Source organism: Hermetia illucens, chromosome 3, assembly GCF_905115235.1.
Source record: "Hermetia illucens chromosome 3, iHerIll2.2.curated.20191125, whole genome shotgun sequence".
NCBI classification, from domain to species: domain Eukaryota; kingdom Metazoa; phylum Arthropoda; class Insecta; order Diptera; family Stratiomyidae; genus Hermetia; species Hermetia illucens.
In genome coordinates this window covers 102,839,730-102,858,599 of record NC_051851.1, presented here as the reverse complement: position 1 = coordinate 102,858,599, position 18,870 = coordinate 102,839,730, and the positions used below count along the sequence as shown (strand labels likewise).

General features: G+C 39.6%; 1 protein-coding gene across 4 annotated transcripts in view; it reads left to right on the top strand.

Moving 5' to 3' along the window:
* The window catches only part of LOC119652975 (progestin and adipoQ receptor family member 4), a 135,141-nt gene that overhangs the window by 82,648 nt on the left and 33,623 nt on the right, over positions 1 to 18,870 (top strand). For all 4 annotated transcript variants that reach the window (XM_038057385.1, XM_038057384.1, XM_038057382.1 and 1 more), the window contains 2 exons: positions 924 to 1,027; positions 5,497 to 5,634. In XM_038057385.1, the coding sequence (XP_037913313.1) occupies positions 924 to 1,027; positions 5,497 to 5,634 (242 nt within the window). The remainder of the gene's footprint in view (positions 1 to 923; positions 1,028 to 5,496; positions 5,635 to 18,870) is intronic.

The window sequence follows — 18,870 nt, the reverse complement described above, 5'->3', positions numbered from 1 at the left end:
AGAGAAGTTTGTAGCCATTTTTACCGCGTTCGCGTTCAATGTCGCAGCTTTTGGAACCAGACCATCGGGTTTCTTGCAGAGCGCAGATGTCAATGCACCTTTTCCGAAGGGCTCTTGCGAGTTCCTCCGTCTTTCCAGGGGTACCAACATTTAGCGTGCAGACACGTATTTGTTTTGTTCGTTGTGTGCGGACTAACTTGCTTACGTCCTGACGCCGTCCATGCATCAAGAACCCTTGCCCATTTCTCGACAGGACCGGGGCCCGTCCTGCCGCGTCGACTGAGGTGGACGCCCTAGCATTTCTCCGAGGCCTGTGACTTAATCCGATCATCATGTTTGTAACGACATTCTATGCATTTTCTTGGTCGACCTGTCGCGGGGCCTGTCACCAAGAGAGATCAGGTAGGATTTAGCATAGTAGAATAACTCCAACTATACTCTATTTATCTCTTTCCCTGATCTCAGCATTTTATTTTTGTTTTACTGAGGATAGTACAGAGTACGTTGCCTCAAACCCTCCTCCTTTACCTGGGCTTGGGACCAGCATACTATGTTATTGTCGGCGGTGTTTTGCGGAAGTAAAGGATAAGCCAATTCTTCCGTAGACATCTGGTCGAAATATTTTGTCGCAACTCGTCGATCAGTGCGCGTTGGTGTTCAGTTTATCATAAAGAGCTCTCTAATGGACCACACGGGTAACAGAGAATAGGGAACAGGTTTGTAGTTAGTAACACCGATAAAACGTACGTACGTAAACTTATGAAAGGCTATCTCCGCTCATCCGTGTCGCACGATCTCTTGTGGATCGTTGATTTTTATTGGTATACATATAATTGGTTTGGGAAAAATCTTTCTGTCTAAATATATGTATTTTTATTTAACGTTTATCGCCGTTTACATTTATTTCTTCGTTTCTTTTGCAGGAGCTTTGCCAATGATTACCGCAACATGCTACTGTTTAAGTAGCAAATGGAAATGGATGACTATTATAGCGTACTGTCTTCTCTCAATCTGGGGGCTGTATAAGGTAACTCTTTTAATATAATATAATAAATTTAATATATAATAATTACCTTGATAGGACATAGATGGCTTAAGAATTCACTTTAGAACGGAATCATTGGTAACGTCATGAAAATTAAGGACGCCTTGGTTTATTTACGAAGCATACCCTGAAAGCGCAAAACAAATTTTTTTCACTTTGCATATGCTATTATTTGAGAAGATATCGACGGAATATATTTTGAGGCCTAAATTTCGTATGGATTTATCATTGGGATTTTTCAAATTTTTCGATTGGATAGGTTCTGAGAATGAGGCCTGTACCACTTTTTGATGACATTTGGAGTCGTCCCTCTCCTATGTTTCAGGAAATATCAGTTTCGGAAAACATTCACCGAGCCTTTTCATTCGATACCCCAGATGACTATATTCTGCGAAAAAAATAAAACCCCTTTTCATTTATGGGAAGCGTTTCCCTGAACATAACATAAAATTATGTCACATGTTGGATGGATTCAGATTATCAAATTTCGTGATGACAGCTCCGGCCGTTTCCGAGTAAATCGCCTATGATAGTCAGACAGATGGATAGACGGACGTGTAAACACAAAACCTTATTAAAATCGGTTTACTGTCTGTCTGTCTGTCTGTCCGTCTGTCTGTCTGCCTGTCTGTCTGTCTGTCTGTCCGTCACACGCATTTTTCTCGGAGACGGTTATAGCGATTGATACCAAATTTGGTAGAAAGGTGGGAACTGTGAACGCTCACGCATGCAGTGAATTACCTCCTTTTACGTCCAATTTAAGGGGGGGTCCCCATACATGCAAAGGGGGGTGTAAAATTTTTTTCATCAAATATAGTCATGTTGGGTATCAAATTAAAGGTCTCGATTAGTACTTTTCAAAGCAGATCTTAGTTTTGACGTTGGAAGGGTGGGGAGCGCGGGGGGTTGAAAGTGATCACTTCTTTAAGGGGGCCATTCTCAGAAACTACCAAACCGAAAAATCTGAAAAAAATCAGGAGGCTGCCACTATATGGTGCCTGGGCTCTGAAATACCTTCCATGCCGTTCATCCTAGTACCATGAAATTTTGCAGTGATATAGGCTATAATATAGAGCATGATCTTACCAAGTTTGGTGGAAATCGCACTATTACTAACAAAATTATAATACCTCAAATTTGATGCTTCTTTGAAAATTGAAGGCTATGAATGTCAATAATAATAATAATATAATAATCGTTGGCGCAACAATCCATATTGGATCTAGGCCTTGAAGTGTGTTAGACCACTTCATTCAAGACCGTAACGGTACACCACAGTACACTGTGGGAGGCAATGTGGTCAGCATTGCGCTCGCCCGAGATTATTACCCTGATTTGACTCAGGTACTCATTCACAGCTGAGTCGACTGGTGTCCGACATCCAATCACGATAACAAATTCCTCTGCCCCCAGCGAGATTTGAACCGCGACCTTCCGCTACGATAGCCCAGCGCTCTAACCACTTGAGCCATCCGGACACATACATTCAGCACATGTAATTGTAGTAAACCCGCGGTATTTCATATCGTCTGTGATAAAATACGATTGCTTTGGCTCCTGCGCTGTAATAATTTTGAGCCCGGGACGAAATCCCACGTTCTGTCCCCCTTCTCGACGGGCTTGCTCCCAACTGAAGATGACCGAGGAGTACATATAAGAAGCAGTTCGTGCCATTAAATTACGTGATAAACTACCTATCAACTTACGCTGGCTGCAATCAGTCCTGTGTTATCTGTCCCATAGATTAGAAAGGAAATAAGAAAAATAGGCAAAGGAAGAAAGGAGATATTGCATAAATGATATGAATATCGCATAGCTGAGTACCTTCTTTAAAATATTCGTCGCAATTTTGGTTGCCCGGGTAGCCCCTCACATCCAGGACATAATCATTCCATTTAAACGGATTTCACTCCAGGAAAATCAGCTACAGATCATTAAGGTTTTGTTTGTAAAACAAAACCTTATTAAAATCGGTTTACTGTCTGTCTGTCTGTCCGTCTGTCTGTCTGTCTGTCTGTCCGTCACACGCATTTTTATCGGAGACGGTTATAGCGATTGACACCAAATTTGGTAGAAAGGTGGGAACTGTGAACGCTCACGCATATAGTGAGTTACATCCTCTTCCGATGAGTTTAAGGGGGGGTCCCCATACATGCAAAAGGGGGGTGTAAATTTTTTTTTCATCAAATATAGTCATGTGGGGTATCAAATTAAAGGTCTCGGTTAGTAGTAGTTAGCCGGTATTAGTTTTGACTTTTGGTGAAAAGATGGGGAGTGCGGAAGGTTGAAAGTGGTCATTTTTTTAACGAACCCATTCTCAGGAACTAGTAAACCGAAAAATTTGAAAAAAATCAGGGGGCTGCCACTGTATGGTGCCTAGGCTCCGAAATACCCTCCATATCGATACCTGTTCAAATAAAGTTAATAATAGTATATTACTAAAACTTTTAATAATTGACAGGAAAACCCCCCTTAAGTTCACTCTAGAATCACAAAATTTTGCAGCAATGTAGGCTACAGTATAGAGCTTGATCCTGCCAAATTTGGTGAAAATGCCACTATTACTAACAAAGTTATACTAGGTCAAACTGTCGTTCCTCTGCAAATTCAAGACTATGAATGTCAATATCACTTGAAAGTGGCTATTTTCACATAATATATGCATATTTTACGTGCTACATGCTAATGGGACACATGCACACGCAAATCTCTTTATAAAAGAAATACACAAAACCTTTCATACCTGAAGCGTCTAGCTTCCGGTTTCCCGACTTGTTTTTTTTTTTCTTTTCGGCAGATGCTGGAAAAACTGTTAGACTCTGACGACGAGTTGCATATCTTTTTATCGATTTAATAGTAGGGGTAGCGTAAAACTACCGGAAGATCCGGTATTCTGGTATTCGGGATAGTACCAAGTAAAGAAGATGCTCTTTCATGCATTCTACTGCTAATCTAGTCCTAGAGAAAGTGTTCTCTGGCAATGGGTGAGCGCCAGCAGCATTATTCTCTTCATTCAGTTCAAGCAGGTGGCACGAAATCTTGTTCTACACGTTAAAGAAGGCTGAACAAAACGTATGGCGATGCTATATGTTACTGCAAAACTCCATGATTCTAGGATGAACTTATGCAGGATCCAATCAATTACTAAAATTTATAGTAATATCCTATTTTAAGCTTTATTTGAACAAGTATCGGTATGGAGGATATTTTGGAGCTTAGGCGCCATATAGAGGAAGCTTCATGATTTTTCTCAGATTTTTCGGTCGGGTGAGTTCAGAGAATTGGTCTGTGGAAGAAATGATTATTACTATAATTATGACTATATTCGGCGAAAAAAAAGTACGCGCCCTTTTGCATGTATGGAAACCTCCTCCTCCCCCCCCCCCAACATGTAGGGTGATGTAACTTAGTATATGCATCAGCAAATTTGGTGTCAATCGGTTTAATCGTTTCTGAGAAAAATGCGTGTGACAGAGAAAGAGACAGACAGACGGACATCAAACCGATTTTAGTAAGGTTTTGTTTTACACAAGGGCTCACCTAATAGCGACAAGGGGCAAAGAACTGGGGAGAAGTAGCTTCTTCATATAAGGAACTTTAATATCAATTATTCTTGTTAATTATGACACCAGCATCTTATTTCTATGGCTTAAGATGCTGTAAAAATTGATACCTTTGAACTTCTCCAACTTTGATCCCAATAGCCGGATTCTCATGAAACTTTACAGTATTATGCGCGATTCCGTCCTCTATGCTGCTGCATTTATTTGCAATTTAGTACTCCTAGGATGAATTTAAGGGGTTTTTCAATTTCGGAAAGTTAGTAATATACTATTAGCAAGTTTATTTGAACAGATATTGGAATCAGATATATTTTGAGGCCTGGATTTCACATAAGCCCATCACTTTGATCTTTTTGCAGATTTTTACGTTGTATAGTTTCCGAAAATGAGTTTTCCTTACTCGCGCATTTTACAATTTATGTACATCAATTTCGAAGAGTACTAATCGAGACCTTTCGTTTGAAGTCTCAACATGACTATATTCGAGTAAGAAAAGTTTTACATCCCCATTTAAACTGCACCTAAATTTATGCCACTCACTGTATGCGTGGGATTTTGAATCCCCTATTAAACTGCACCTAAATTAATATCACTCACTGTATGCGTGAGGTTTCATAGTTACCATATTTCAATCAGATTTCGTTTGAATCGGTGGAGCCGTTTTGGAGAAAAGTGATTGTGACGACAGACAGACAGACAGTGAATCAATTTTAATAAGGTTTTGTTTTACACAAAACCTTGTTTTACTCAAAACCTTAGTAAAATTTTTTTGACTTGAATTGAAAATTGATTTGAGTTGAAAATTGATCTTACTTTTTAGACACAGTAGTACTTGTCAGATGCGTGTGTTTCCCAGTAATCTTTAATGTTCTCTTTCCTTTTGTACAGGCTATGACTGCAGTTTCACCGTGGGAAAGACGACTTTGTTTTCTACTGCCGTTTACGATGAGAGCCATTCTTACATTATCACGAACATTTCGAAGGCTTGGCGGAAGCCCAGAAGCTCTTACGCACGTCTACTTGCAGGTAATCTTTTAAAATCGATCACTACTTACACTCATATTCAAAGCATAATTTCCGAAACTATTATTCTCTCCTGGAGTATTGCGTTTTGCTCAGTACTTTTCACATGCCGGTTATAATCTATTGTCACAGAATTCACGAACGTGAGAAACACGCGGATTTTGCAACAATAGTATATAACCGGTATGTGAAAGTACTGAGAAAAACCAAAAAAAAAGTGTGTTTTTAATAATTCTTTCTATGTTGTGAATCTCGGTCTTATGAAGGCATATTAAGCCTACAAAAAGTGTCGTTGCTTTGCTTCTGCTTAATATCATTTCTACATAAAATGCACGGTTTTCGAGTTATTTGCGAAAAACCGTTGAAAACATGTTGGAACATGAATAATTAGAAAACTACTACTTGTACGAAACATTTTTTGGTTGGAATTGACTATTTAATTGATTTCAGTGGTTATTTCGAAAAAAAATCACTCCGGAGATGCGTGCCGCATTCCCCAAGAAGAGGGGGGACGCACATCGGCATGATAAAAATTTTTGTTTCTTCTACCACCCTCTACCTCCTCCCGAAATTTCATGTCAATCGGTCTTGACTGAAAAAATTTGCAGGTCACACCCGATTGTCAGCTTTAATGACTGGACTAATAACAATTTTAAATCAACCCTTCCTCGCCTATTTCAATATTTGACTTACTAATAACAAGTTGAAACTGTCGTTTCGTTGATGCACCTTATAGACTCTAAAGAAGGACAAGACATTGTCTTCGTGAAATCCTATTGGTAACAGAGATGAAAAGAATATTTGCCATATTTGATTGAATGAAACATTATTTGCCATTGCTTCCGCCAGATACGTATACTTTTGTATTTTGAATGGGAAACAAATCGGGAAACCGGAAGCTACACACTTTAGGCATAAAAGGTTTTGTGTTTCCCTATGTGAGGAACGATGAGTCCATGTCAGTTCCGTGTGTAGATTTTCGAAATATTTTGACTTCGAAAGCATTGGATTTATAATAGTCACCTCATAGACTTCACACTAGGAGTTGAACATTGTTATGAAGAAGTTTACCTACAATAGATAAAAACAAGTCTGGAAACTCGAAGCTGGACGCTTCAAGTATGACAGGTTTTCTGTATTATCAAAAAACATTTGCGTGAACACACAGCCCATTAGTACCTAGCACATAATGTATTGCATATATTATGTCACAATAGTCTTGGAAGTGACAAGTTTGACCTATCATAACTTTGTTAGTAACGGAACGATTTTCACAAAACCTGGTAGGATCATTCTCTACTAATGCAAAGATTCATCATTATAGAATGAAAGGGAGGTTTGCAGTCAATTACTGTAATTTTTAGTAATTCATTTAGTAATTAAATTAATTTGCACGGATATTGTTTCGGGGGGTATTTTAGAGCTTAGGCACCGTACCGGGGCAGCTAAGTGATTTTTTTCAGATTTTTCGTTTGGGCAGGCTCTGAGAATGGGTCCGTGAAAGAAATGATCACTTTTCAGTCCCGCGCTACTTGTTGTACTAAGTACTAATGGATACCTTTCATTTGATACCCAAAATGACTATATTTGGTGAAAAAAATGTCCAACCGCTTTAATTTATGCTATTCACAGTATACGTGGGATTTTGTAGTTCCCATGTGTCCATGAAATTTGGTTTGAATCGATGTAGCCGCTTTAGAGAAAAGTGTGTTAGACAGCCAGTGAACCGACTTGATTAAGGTTGTATTTCACACCGAACCTTAAAAATAAGTACGAAAAGTTCCAATTCTGTACTTGTTTATCTACTCTACTCATATCAATAATCATGGTCAGTAATTACGAGCGATATTACTTTAGGCATTCTAGTCGAAATAATGTTTCTCAAAATATAGTTCTATTTCGCAAGGCTATTGTAATTATTGCGCCGCTTTCCCAACGGCTCGCGGTGTACGCATTTTATAAATGAAACCACCTCCAAGTGATTTTTTATTCAACAACAAAACAAACTACGAAAAATATGGGCTACTGGGCCTTCTATTAATTTGTAGATTTTCATTATGTTAAGTGATTGAGTAGTAAGAAGTAAGTAGTTAAATATTATCTGACTTGTAACCATAAAGAGGTAGGCCTTTACCTAGGCTTTATTTTAGTGCTAAAGTTTTATTTCTGCTTGTTCCAGAAAAATAAGTAGGTGCTTATTTAGGTCCTCTGCAAGCAAGTGTTCTGCAGAGTTGATGGATCTATCCCAGTTAAAATTATTTCTAATTTGAATATACTTATTATAGTACATTTGAAGGGAATGTTATCTAAGGTTTCCTGCGCTTTGCATATATTGCAACTGTCATTTCTTATGATTTTCATTTTTTTTGAGACATGGTTTATTATAGGAGTGACCTGACATGATTCTGTTGGCAGTTTTTATCCGTGACACCTTTCATGTAGATAGGTCTTTCGGAAGTTTTATAGGCACATGGGGGAAAATTTTTGCAAAGAATTTCCCTTTGGAGCGAATGTCATTTTGATAGTTTGAGTTCCACTCCTCTGCCATTTGGTTGGCCACCAAAATGTTTATGTTGATGAGTGCTAGGTGACAGTTCATCAGCGGGGCGCTGTTCTGGCCTTCAGCAGTTGTCAGATGTGCACTTTCATTTAATTTAATGCGACTCCTCGCAAGGCACCACACAATTACGACTTCTTCAGTTTATGTATTGGATCTTGTGGATTTCATTGACCATGTAGTGAGAGGTAGACTCTTTGTCCAGGAGCCGGCACACGTGTAAGGAGTTCGTAATTATGACCACTTTCATATGGCCTTTTTCCAACGCATGTTTAGTAGCTAGCCAAACCACTTGGAGTTCTACTGATAACGTTGTAATTTGGTTTAGTTTGTGTTGCCCCACAGTTACAGCGTGACCATTGACCATTGGTATCTGTGGCATATATTTCAAAGTTTCTAGATTTGTAGTTGCATATGGTGGCATTGATCTCGTTTGCTGACGCTGTTCTTGAAGTGTTTCTGCCTGTCACCTGAGTTGGTGCTCAGAGGTGGCGGCGAGGAAGATGGGGCGGCAACCCTATCGGCCAAACCAAAACCAAGTGGCCGAGGAGAACCTCCATAGTGGTGGTACCCGGAGACGCTGTAATCACTTTGGTTTTCCGGCCGTGATTCAGTAGGCGAATGCTCCAAAGGCCTAATTAAGGCGATCAGACCCGAGTTTGCGCGGGGACTCATCTGAAGTGGCAAATTGGTCACGAAACCTTACCAGGGGTATATTGGTACCATGGGAACCGGGAAAGCCCCTGGACTCATATACTTCGGGTGAACTCCTGTTGTATGTGAGGACAGCTCGGTTATTTGCGGTTGGCCCCCCTAGTGGGAGTTTCATTGTGGTTGTGGTTATGCTCTAGCGAGAAGAGACCTTCGGGCCTCGACGTGGTGTTGCGTATCAACACGGGTGCCGTACTCCATAGTTCGGTAGAGATTTAGGTAATTCTTGCATCCACCAGTATGGATGCTAAGCCATGCACTTGGTATAGACTGGTACCGTTGTTGCTTGTCTCAGCGGGGCTCTGATTGTGGTCACAAAATCAATCCGTGTCTTAAGAGGACCGTAGGATTAAGTCTCACGACAGTTGCCTACGTAAAACACCATGGGCTTCACTGTCACCTGAGTTATAATTATTTGTAGCTTAGATGAGAGAAGCGTTTGTGACTTACAGAGAGACCATTTTTAGCATCTGCCCCCTTTTGGCCTTAATAGCTGCCTTAGTTGCTAAAATAGTTATTTTGAGATGAGGCGGTGATTCATTTGCAAGCACAAAGGTGGACAAGTGAGGAGCGGTTTTTGCAAGCCGTAGGTATGGATGCTGTTACAGATGTGACGGCGGCGAAATCTAGGCTGGGTCGTATTAGAACTCTAAACAATTTGATACTATTTTCAGGAGGAAGGCCCCAAGAATGCCCCGTATAGAAATTGATGACTCTAGCAGCTTTTTTAGCTTTAGTGATGATGTCAATTGTTTGATCTTTTAGTATTAAAGATGAGTTTATTGCGTTGCCTAGGAAGGTTATCTTTTTGACTTGCTGTATGCTGACATTGCCAAGGTTCAAGGGGTGTAGTGTGCTGCTGTTTCTTTTTAGGGTAATGAATTTTGATTTGTCCAGATTGATATTTAGATTTAGGTTTTTACATTCGTTGATGAGGGCTAGTGCTTGGGCTTTAATGGAGGTTTCAGTTTCCGAAAAAGTTTTGCCAGTGGCTATATGAAACAAGTCGGAAAACCGGAAGCTGGACGCTTCAGGTATGAAAGGTTTGGTTGGTTGGTGTGTATTTCTTTTATAAAGAGATTTAAGTGTGCATTTGTCCCATTAGAATATAGCATGTATTATATGCATATATTATGTGAGATTATCCACTTTCGGGTGATATTGACATTCAGAGTCTTGAATTTGCACAGAAGCGACAGCTTTGACCTATTCTAACTTTGTTGGTAATAGCACGATTTTCACGAAATTTGGTATGGATTCAGATTCAGATGTTTCGGTTGGGCAGTTTCTGAGAATAACCCCCTTAAATAAATGATCACTTTCGACCGCCCGAACTCCCCGCATTTCCAACAAATGGCAAAACTAAGGCCAGCTTCGGATAGTAATGACGGAGACCTGTCATTTGATAGCCCATATAACTAAATTTGATGAAAAAAAATGTACATCCCCTTTTGCATGTATGGGAACCCCCCTTAAATTCGACGTAAAATTATGTAATTCACCATACGCGTGAGCGTTCACAGTTCACACCTCTCTACCAAATTTGGTGCAGATTGCTATAACCGTCTCCGAGAAAAATGCGTGTGGCAGATAGACAGACAGACAGACCGATTTTGCGTTTACACAAAACCTTAAAAATCATCATCATATTGGTAGACTTCTAAGTTGGGGTCGACTGGGTTATGGAGTAAGGCAGTGTAAATGTTAAATAGTGTAGGGCTTAAGGCACATTCTTGGGGTATAACATTGCTAATGTCCACCCTCGCATCACCTAGGATTAATTTCCTGTTAGCCAGAAACCTTGAGATCTAGATAATGATTTCTGCTGGTATTTTATGTGAGATCTTTTTAGTTTCAAGGGTTTTTAGATCTACACTTTCATATGCTTTGGATACGAGGCTAGTTCAATAAGTCTTTAGAATAAAATGTAAAAACAATTTTTTTTAGTAAATTTTTTTTTATTTTTCAACATAATCTCCTTGGAGCTCTATACACTTGGTCAATCGTTTTTCAAGTTTTTTTAATCCTTCAGAAAAGTGTGTTTTCGGAAGTTTTTCAAAATAAGCACTTACAGAGGCAATGACGTCTTCGTTGTCCGTAAATCTCTGTCCACCGAGCCATTTTTTCAAGTTTGGAAATAAGAAAAAGTCACTGGGGGCTAAATCTGGTGAATACGGTGGGCGTTCGACCAATTCAAATTTTAATTCTTCAATTTTAGCCATTGAAACGAAGCAATTTTTTTTTCGCCAAATGTGGTCGTTTTTTTTTTAATTTCTTCTTTCAGCTGCCCTAATAATAATCCATAATACTCACCAGTAATTGTTTTATCCTTTTCCAATTAGTCAATAAGGATAATTCCACGGGCATCCCAAAAAACTGTAGCCATAACCTTACCAGCTGACTTTAGGGACTTCGCCTTCTTTGGGACTGGTTCACCCGTGCCGATCTACTGTTTTGACTGTTCCTTCGTCTCAGGAGTGTAGCGGTGTATCCATGTTTCATCCATAATCACAAACCGACGAAAAAATCCCTCAGTATTCCGACTTATGCGCGCCAAAAGAGCCTTAGGGGTGACCAGTCTATTTCGTTTATTCTCAGCTGAGAGCAAACGCGGCACCCATCTTGCTGATAGCTTTCTCATGCCTAATTTTTCATGCATAGTTGAAAAAACTGTACCTATTCAAATCCCTGTGGTCACAGCCAACTCGCGCACTTTTAATCTTCTATCCTTCAACTCCATATCGTGGATTTTATGGATGATTTTGGGAGTAGTCACTTCTACGGGCCTTCCTGAACGTGGTTCGTCATTTGTTGATTTACGACCATGCTTAAATTCATTTACCCAATTATAAACCGTTTTGAAATAATAAAAAACTTTTTGTTTCTTTTTCGTTGGTGTGAATATTTATTATTATTAGTGTTAGCACTGATGAAGGGAACAAGTGGTTCCCGAAATATTGGTATTTGCAGGAATAAATATTCACACCAACGAAAAAGAAACAACAAGTTTTTATTATTTCAAATAATTAATCGTTGGAAACACCGCATAAACCGTTGCTAAGGCGGGGGCAGATGTGCCATGAACCGAGTCGAATTCATTTTTTACCTCATATGGAGTTAAGCCCTTTAAATGAAAATGTTTTATGCTCTGAACTAGTTTTTTTCCTTTTATTTAACAAACATTTTTTTTTTTTTTCAATTGATTATAAAAACACATAAACTCAGAAGATGTGGACTGTGACTGGACTATATATCTAGTCGGGAGTGGCGCTGACTAAAAACAGATGATTTAGGGCGATTCGCGCGCCATCCGTTGGTCATTTTAAGGACTTATTGAACTACCCTCGTACATCAAGAACTACCGCTTGTGCCTGAAGTTTGTTTGCTTTGGCTATAAAGGTTCAGAGAAGGATGTCGTTTAGACATGTCACAGTGGATAATCGCTCTGATAGGCATGGCTGTTTGAAGGGAGAATTTTGTGCTGTTGAATGAAATGTTTTAGTCTACTTTTGATAAGTGTGTTGAGAATTTTGGCGAAAAAATTAATCAGGGATATGGGTCTGAAGTTTTTAAAGTCCGACAGGTCTTTGTTTGTTTTCGGCAGGGGCACAATCTTAATAGCAGACCACTCCGGTGGAAGGTTGAGATTTAGTCAAGTTTCATTAATGAAAGTGGACAGAGCAGATTTGACAGACGGGTTTAGCCACTGGATGTAGATGTACGTAATTTGGTGCGCAGTTCTTTTTAAGGTTTTGTGTGAAACAAAACCTTATTAGAATCGATTCGATGTCTGTCTGTCCGTCTGTCTGTCTGTCTGTCTGTCTGTCTGTCTGTCTGTCTGTCACACCCGATTTATTCGGAAACGGCTGAACCGATTGTCACGAAAATTGGTAGGAGTATGTAATCTGCCGTTCCCTTTACATGCAGCAACTGACGCCATTTTGTGTTAAGTTTAAGGGGGGGCCATGTGGGGTATCAAATGAAAGGTCTCAATTAGTACTTTTCGAAACTGGTTCAATATTTGATATTGGGTGAAACATAGGGGAGTGAGGGCTCAAAATATGACCCCCAAAAAGTGTAACAGGTCTCGTTCTCAGAACCTATCCAACCGAAAAATCTGAAAAAAAATCTCAATAGTGCATCTCTACGAAATCTAGGCCTCAAAATATATCCGGTTCCGATATCTGCACAAATAAAGTTAATAATAGTATATTTCCACATTTTAGAAATTTACCCGGCAACCCCCCTTATATTCATCGCAGAAGTACAAAATTTGGCGTGCGTATAATAAAGAACATAGTGCACAAGCTAGTCAAGTTTGAAGAAAATCCAACTATTATTGACAAAGTTATAGGGGGTAAAACTTTACCATTTTTTGTGAATTTCGGGCACTCTTCATGCATGACCGCATGACGTCATCATCACATATCAATTCGTCAATACCACAACCAAATGAGTTCTTATGAATGAGGTCCCAAAGAATTATTTTGTTTTAGTTTTTTAGTCATTTGTATATGAATATCAACTGTGTATGTAGGTATATAGTATATGCGTGCTAATGAACTTTGTGGGTAGTGCCTATTCAGATAGATATAAGAAGTAAATCGGAAATATGGGTACGATCAATTTATATACGTGCATATATGTGTACGGTATTCGGAAATAGACAGTTTGTTTGTTTAGGGTGAGCGTAATATCTATGGCTGTAATATGTACGTATGTCTCGTAGTTTGGAAAAATATGAAGCAATATGTTGGGTTTGTAGCTATATACGGATAGAAAAATGTGCGTTGAAATTTCTTACATAAGATGAACACAAAACCTTTATACTCGAAGCGCGAGCTTCCGGTATTCCGACTTGTTTCGTTTGTTGAGGACCAGAGCGAATTTCTCAGGACTAAAATTTTGTTGAAGTGATTCTGGTCATTTTCGGAGTCCTAACTTTAACTTTTAAAATTTTTTATGCTTTTCCAGAATGCTTTAGTGTCTTTTCCAACACTGAATACTTCTTCAGGCTTTTTCTTAGCCGCCTTCATCACCTGTAACCATTTCTTGTTTGCAACAGAGAAGGACACGAAGTTGCTATGATTGGGATTACTGTGGTAAGCTTTCAGAGCTTGTCTTTTTTCAACACAGAGTGTTTTCAGATCACTGTTCCACCATGGTTTGTTGATGGAGTCCTTACGGATTTTGAATGGCGGCTCTTTAATTTTAGTTCAGATTTCCGATGTCAAACTGTTCAAATTTTCAGTGTGAGGGATGGACTTCAAGCAGCTTTTAGGTGCAGGAGGACTATTTTGTACTTCTGTTGAATTACAATGGTGTTACTGTGAACGGTAATTGGTTTATTCCTGCTCTTAGAAATCAGTTGTGCCAGTGCGGTCCACGACCAGGATAAAGTATTGAAATTAGTGAGGGTGACATCTGGGGCAGATGCTCTTGTTTTGCCATTTGTTAACTGGTCCAGAGAGGTTAGTGAACGCTTATTGAGTGGTGTAAAGTCTGATCTGCATATTATATTTGAGAGGTGTCTTCCTTTACCATTCTCTATGGAGTCCCCGAGTGTAAAGGACCTGGTATTTAAGTCCCCCGTTATTATTGTGTTTGGGGTATTGCTAAGAAATTGAAATAATTTGTCCAGTTCTAGTTTGAAAGTGTATGTGGGGGCATATATATGGAGGCAATGGTGATGTTTGGATTAAGGTTCAGGGTCTTAGCGATAATGATGTCCATCTCGGTATCATAGGTTATTGGCCTTGCATTAATGCCTTTGCGAAATGCAAGGGTAACTCCACCATAGCCATCTGCTCTGAATTTGTACATAAGGTTGAAACTTTTTAGGTAACGAGAATAATGAGACGAATTAAAAGTGAAAATTTCTTGTAGGCATAGTATGTCATAACCGTGAATATTAGCAAAGTATTCTATTTCAGACTTATTGTGTCGTTAGACTTTAAATATTATATTGTAGGATGTTGATCATTTGCAATTTCTACGAATGTGAAGTTGCTCGTGATGTTAAGTTTGTCAGTCTGTTTTTTTGTCTTTTGTATGTCTTCTGCCAAAGACGGATCTTGTACCTTTGAGGACATGTTTTTCATGAGCTTGAGAATTTGCGACAAGACTTTTTGATATTCGGATACAACAGTGTAAGTTGGGTGTTCGAAAACAGGATGGTGTGCGATGGGTAGTTCTTGATAGTCGGTTTTGGGAAAGGGTGCTCTGGGGTTCAGGCGTGGATTTGATTTGACTACAAAACTGAATTTTTTACTTCCTCTGATGGTTCTGTTGAACTCATCTTGAGGATTCCTCATCCAGTTGTCCGGACTTGCTCTTTTCGCCAGCGGAGTGAAAGCAACGTCACAGTCGACATCACAGCCCAATGGGATTGAATTGGTATGATGATGCGCAGAACGCAACTGCGATCCTGACTGAAAAGCCCCGCCCACCGGACGCTATATTTTCTGTCCCGTAAAACTTCAAGGCTTGCCTAGGCAGTGTCACCTCCTGTGTATAGTCTTCTTGTCTAAAAGTATTTAGATATCTTACGGAGTCTTACGTCGTGCTAACAGTTTGCAGTACTAGTCTCATGCATCAAAAACCCTATCGAGATAGTGACTCTTTCAAGAGGTGGAGATCAAAATTCATTAAAAATGTTTATAATTAAAGTTAACAACCAACAATTTCAAAATTCAGTAGTCTAAAGAAATGGGATTGTGTGTTCCGATAAGAACGAGGTCCCTGGTTACAATTTTCAGTGTTGAACACCAATCGGAAAGGTTTCCTGAAGATGACTATGAAATCGGAACGGAAGATACTCAAATTTTTGTAGTCTAAATGGGTTCTGAAAATGTTTGCGTAAAAACACAAGCACAAAAACCATTATAAGATCAATCTGACGAGAAAAGATCATAACTTGATGTTCGCAATTCCCTTGCAGGTAAAGTCTGCATTACCTCATAGAAGTCACCTTCGACTTCAAAGGCCATTTCACAAATCGGCGGTCGTTCATAAACGAAAAGTGGAATGGGAATTTTTAATTGATTAATTTATGCATTTTTAGTTAATTATAAAACAATTGAGTAGTAAGCCGCAACCGGTCAGGCCACTTTTAGCAATAGCTACAGTTCACGGGATATATTAAAACGAATTTAGTGAGTAATAGCGCAGCATGCTGCAAAACTCTGCCTTTATTTTTCTATTCTATCTATTTTTTTATTCTTCACAATATCATTGTCTTGAGAAACCCTCCTGGCACAGAAGAAATCAGATTTGTTGTTAATTTGCTTGGATGAGTTTCTGGGCATATGGGGTTATCTAGCCTAGCAAGATAGCAAGTACCTTATAGATGATATTCAGCAAAGTGATAGCACTATAACTGCACTGCGTGTTATCCTCTTTTTAAGGGTTTATGTGAAGCAAAACCTTATTAAAATCGATACAATGCCACTCTCTTTTACGATTTATTCCGAAACAGCTGAAGTTACCGTCACGAAGTTGATATAATATGTGGTTTGAGAAGCCCTTTTCATGTAATTAGTCGCATTATTTTGCGTTGAATTTAAAGGGAGACGAGACCCAAAAATTGGATTTTTTTTTATTGCATTAAAAAGTCTATCTTTTTTTTCTGCAAATTTTGATATAAATATTGTAAAGATCATAAAACTGGAACCGTTTCAAAAATGTTTGGCCAACCCATTCCACTAAAATGGAACAACAAGTCGGGAAACGGGAAGCTCAACGCTTCAGGTAGGAAAGATTTTTTTTGCTTCGTCTGTGAGTATATTTGAGTGCAGAACTGTCCCCTTTTTACATAGCCCGTTATGTATATGCATTTAGCATGTCAGACTACTCACCTCAGTGTGATATTGATGTTTAGTTGCAGTAAATTTACAGGGTAAAGCCAACGTTGGGCTACCGTAACTTTGTTAGTAATAGTATGATTTTGATTTGGTGATAACATGCTCCCTATTATATTCTACACTACTACAAACTTTTATAGTTCTGGGATAAATTTCCCCAAAAATATGGTAATATACTATTATTTACTTAATTTGAACAGATATGGATATGGAGAGTACTTTGAGACCTGGACACCATATAGATGCAGCTTCATGATTTTTTTTCAGATTTTTTGGTTGGTTAGTTTCTGAGAATGGGTCCGCTAAAGAAATTATCACTTTCCACCCCTTCCACTCCCACCTTTCCAACAAATGTCAAAACTAAGATCGTCTTCGAAAAGTACTAATCGAGACCTTTCATTTGATACCCAACACGATTATAATCGGTGACAAAAAAAAAATAAACACCTCCCTTTTGCATGTATGGGGACCCCCTTAATCTTAACGTGTAAGGATATCACTTACTGCATGTCAAATTTCGTGTCAATCGGTATAACCGTTTCTGAGAAAAGTGCATGTGGCAGACAGACAAACAGACAGACAAGAGGAGTGGCCCATCAGGCGCGAATCCAGCTGGCGGATTGGGACATACCTATTGATGTGTAAATATGTGTTATGCACTTTTCTTTTCTGACTGTGCATGGGCTAGTGTTCGCTCATCTCTGGTGCGTGGTCTAAAATGGCTATGGGAAGAATACCCAGAACATAAAACCACCATACAAAACGAGAGAGTAGAAAACTTACGGTGCAGGGGCTCACAACCCCAGTACCGGCAGCTTTTGGGTGTGAGCAAGCGGGCTCCCGGACATCCCTCGACCGCAGTGCCTGGGTGGTGGACAACTTGGCCACCGTGGCATATAATGTTACAAGTGATTTGGATCTGGAGAAGGAGGTGTTCAAGCGAAGTACGACCTTACCGACAATACAAGTAACAAGACCAAACCAAGATGAAATGAAGGCAGATCGATGGACGACAAAAACCGTGACAATACCCACCGCATATATTCAAGATGCGCGACAACAGGAGGTGCTCAAGGAACAACATTCAAAAGAAGCTCGTCAACTTTGAGATCTCCACCGATGCCACAGACGATGAACGATAAAGTACAGACAAGGTCAATAAACGCCAAAAGTGAAGGAGCATATAGAAGGCGTAACCCTGCCGGGGCTTATAGGGAGCAGAGTCCCGATCCGGAAGAATTACCGTTCATCCAGCTTGGGGCAAAAATAGTTGAGCTGCCCGAGTTTATGAAGGACAAGCATAACGTGCATCAAGCCATAAAGAAGATGTGAAGGTTAGGACTATTAGAGTCCTCTATAATAGATCAAAGACGGAGGAAAAGAATAATAAGGATACGTCAAACTCCGCTGTGCCAACAATGTCACAAGCGCCCCAAGCGACACCTAACCGTACTACCATCGAATCACGGCGAAACAAACGAGTACGCGACAAAGAGGGGGATCCTCTAAATAATCAGCAGACGCCTAAGAGAAAAAAGGCGGACAGGAGGAAATCATACAGCGAATGTAAGAAACTCGACTAGCGTTATGAAGCCCAAGACGAATGAAAACAATGGATGGACTAAAGTTACCAACAAAAAAGCGAAAAGCAAAAGTGCGAACTCGTCCAGATGCGATTGTTATCTCCAGTAAGGGTAAACTGTCCTACGCGGAGATACTCAAAAAGGCCAAAGCTGATCCCGCCCTAAAAGTTCTGAGCGAAATGTGAACAGGATCCGAAGAACCCAGAAAGAGGATCTCATGTTCCAGCTGAAAAGATCCAGCGTAGGCAAAACTGATGATTTTCGCACTTAAGTCAAAAAAACACTTGGGGAGAATGCTGCAGTGCTAGCCCAAAAGCATGAGATCTGTATACAATGTAAGGATCTCGATGAAGTAACATCGAAATTCAATTTGAAAGAACTTACCGAGGAGTCTGTTTTGGGCTTACGAAAAGCCTATGGGGGTACTCAAACGACCACAATAAACAATACCATAGTACCAGCGGAGGCAGCGCAGATGTTATTAGCTGCCGGGAAAGTTCGCATTGGATGGGTTGTCTGCCGTTTA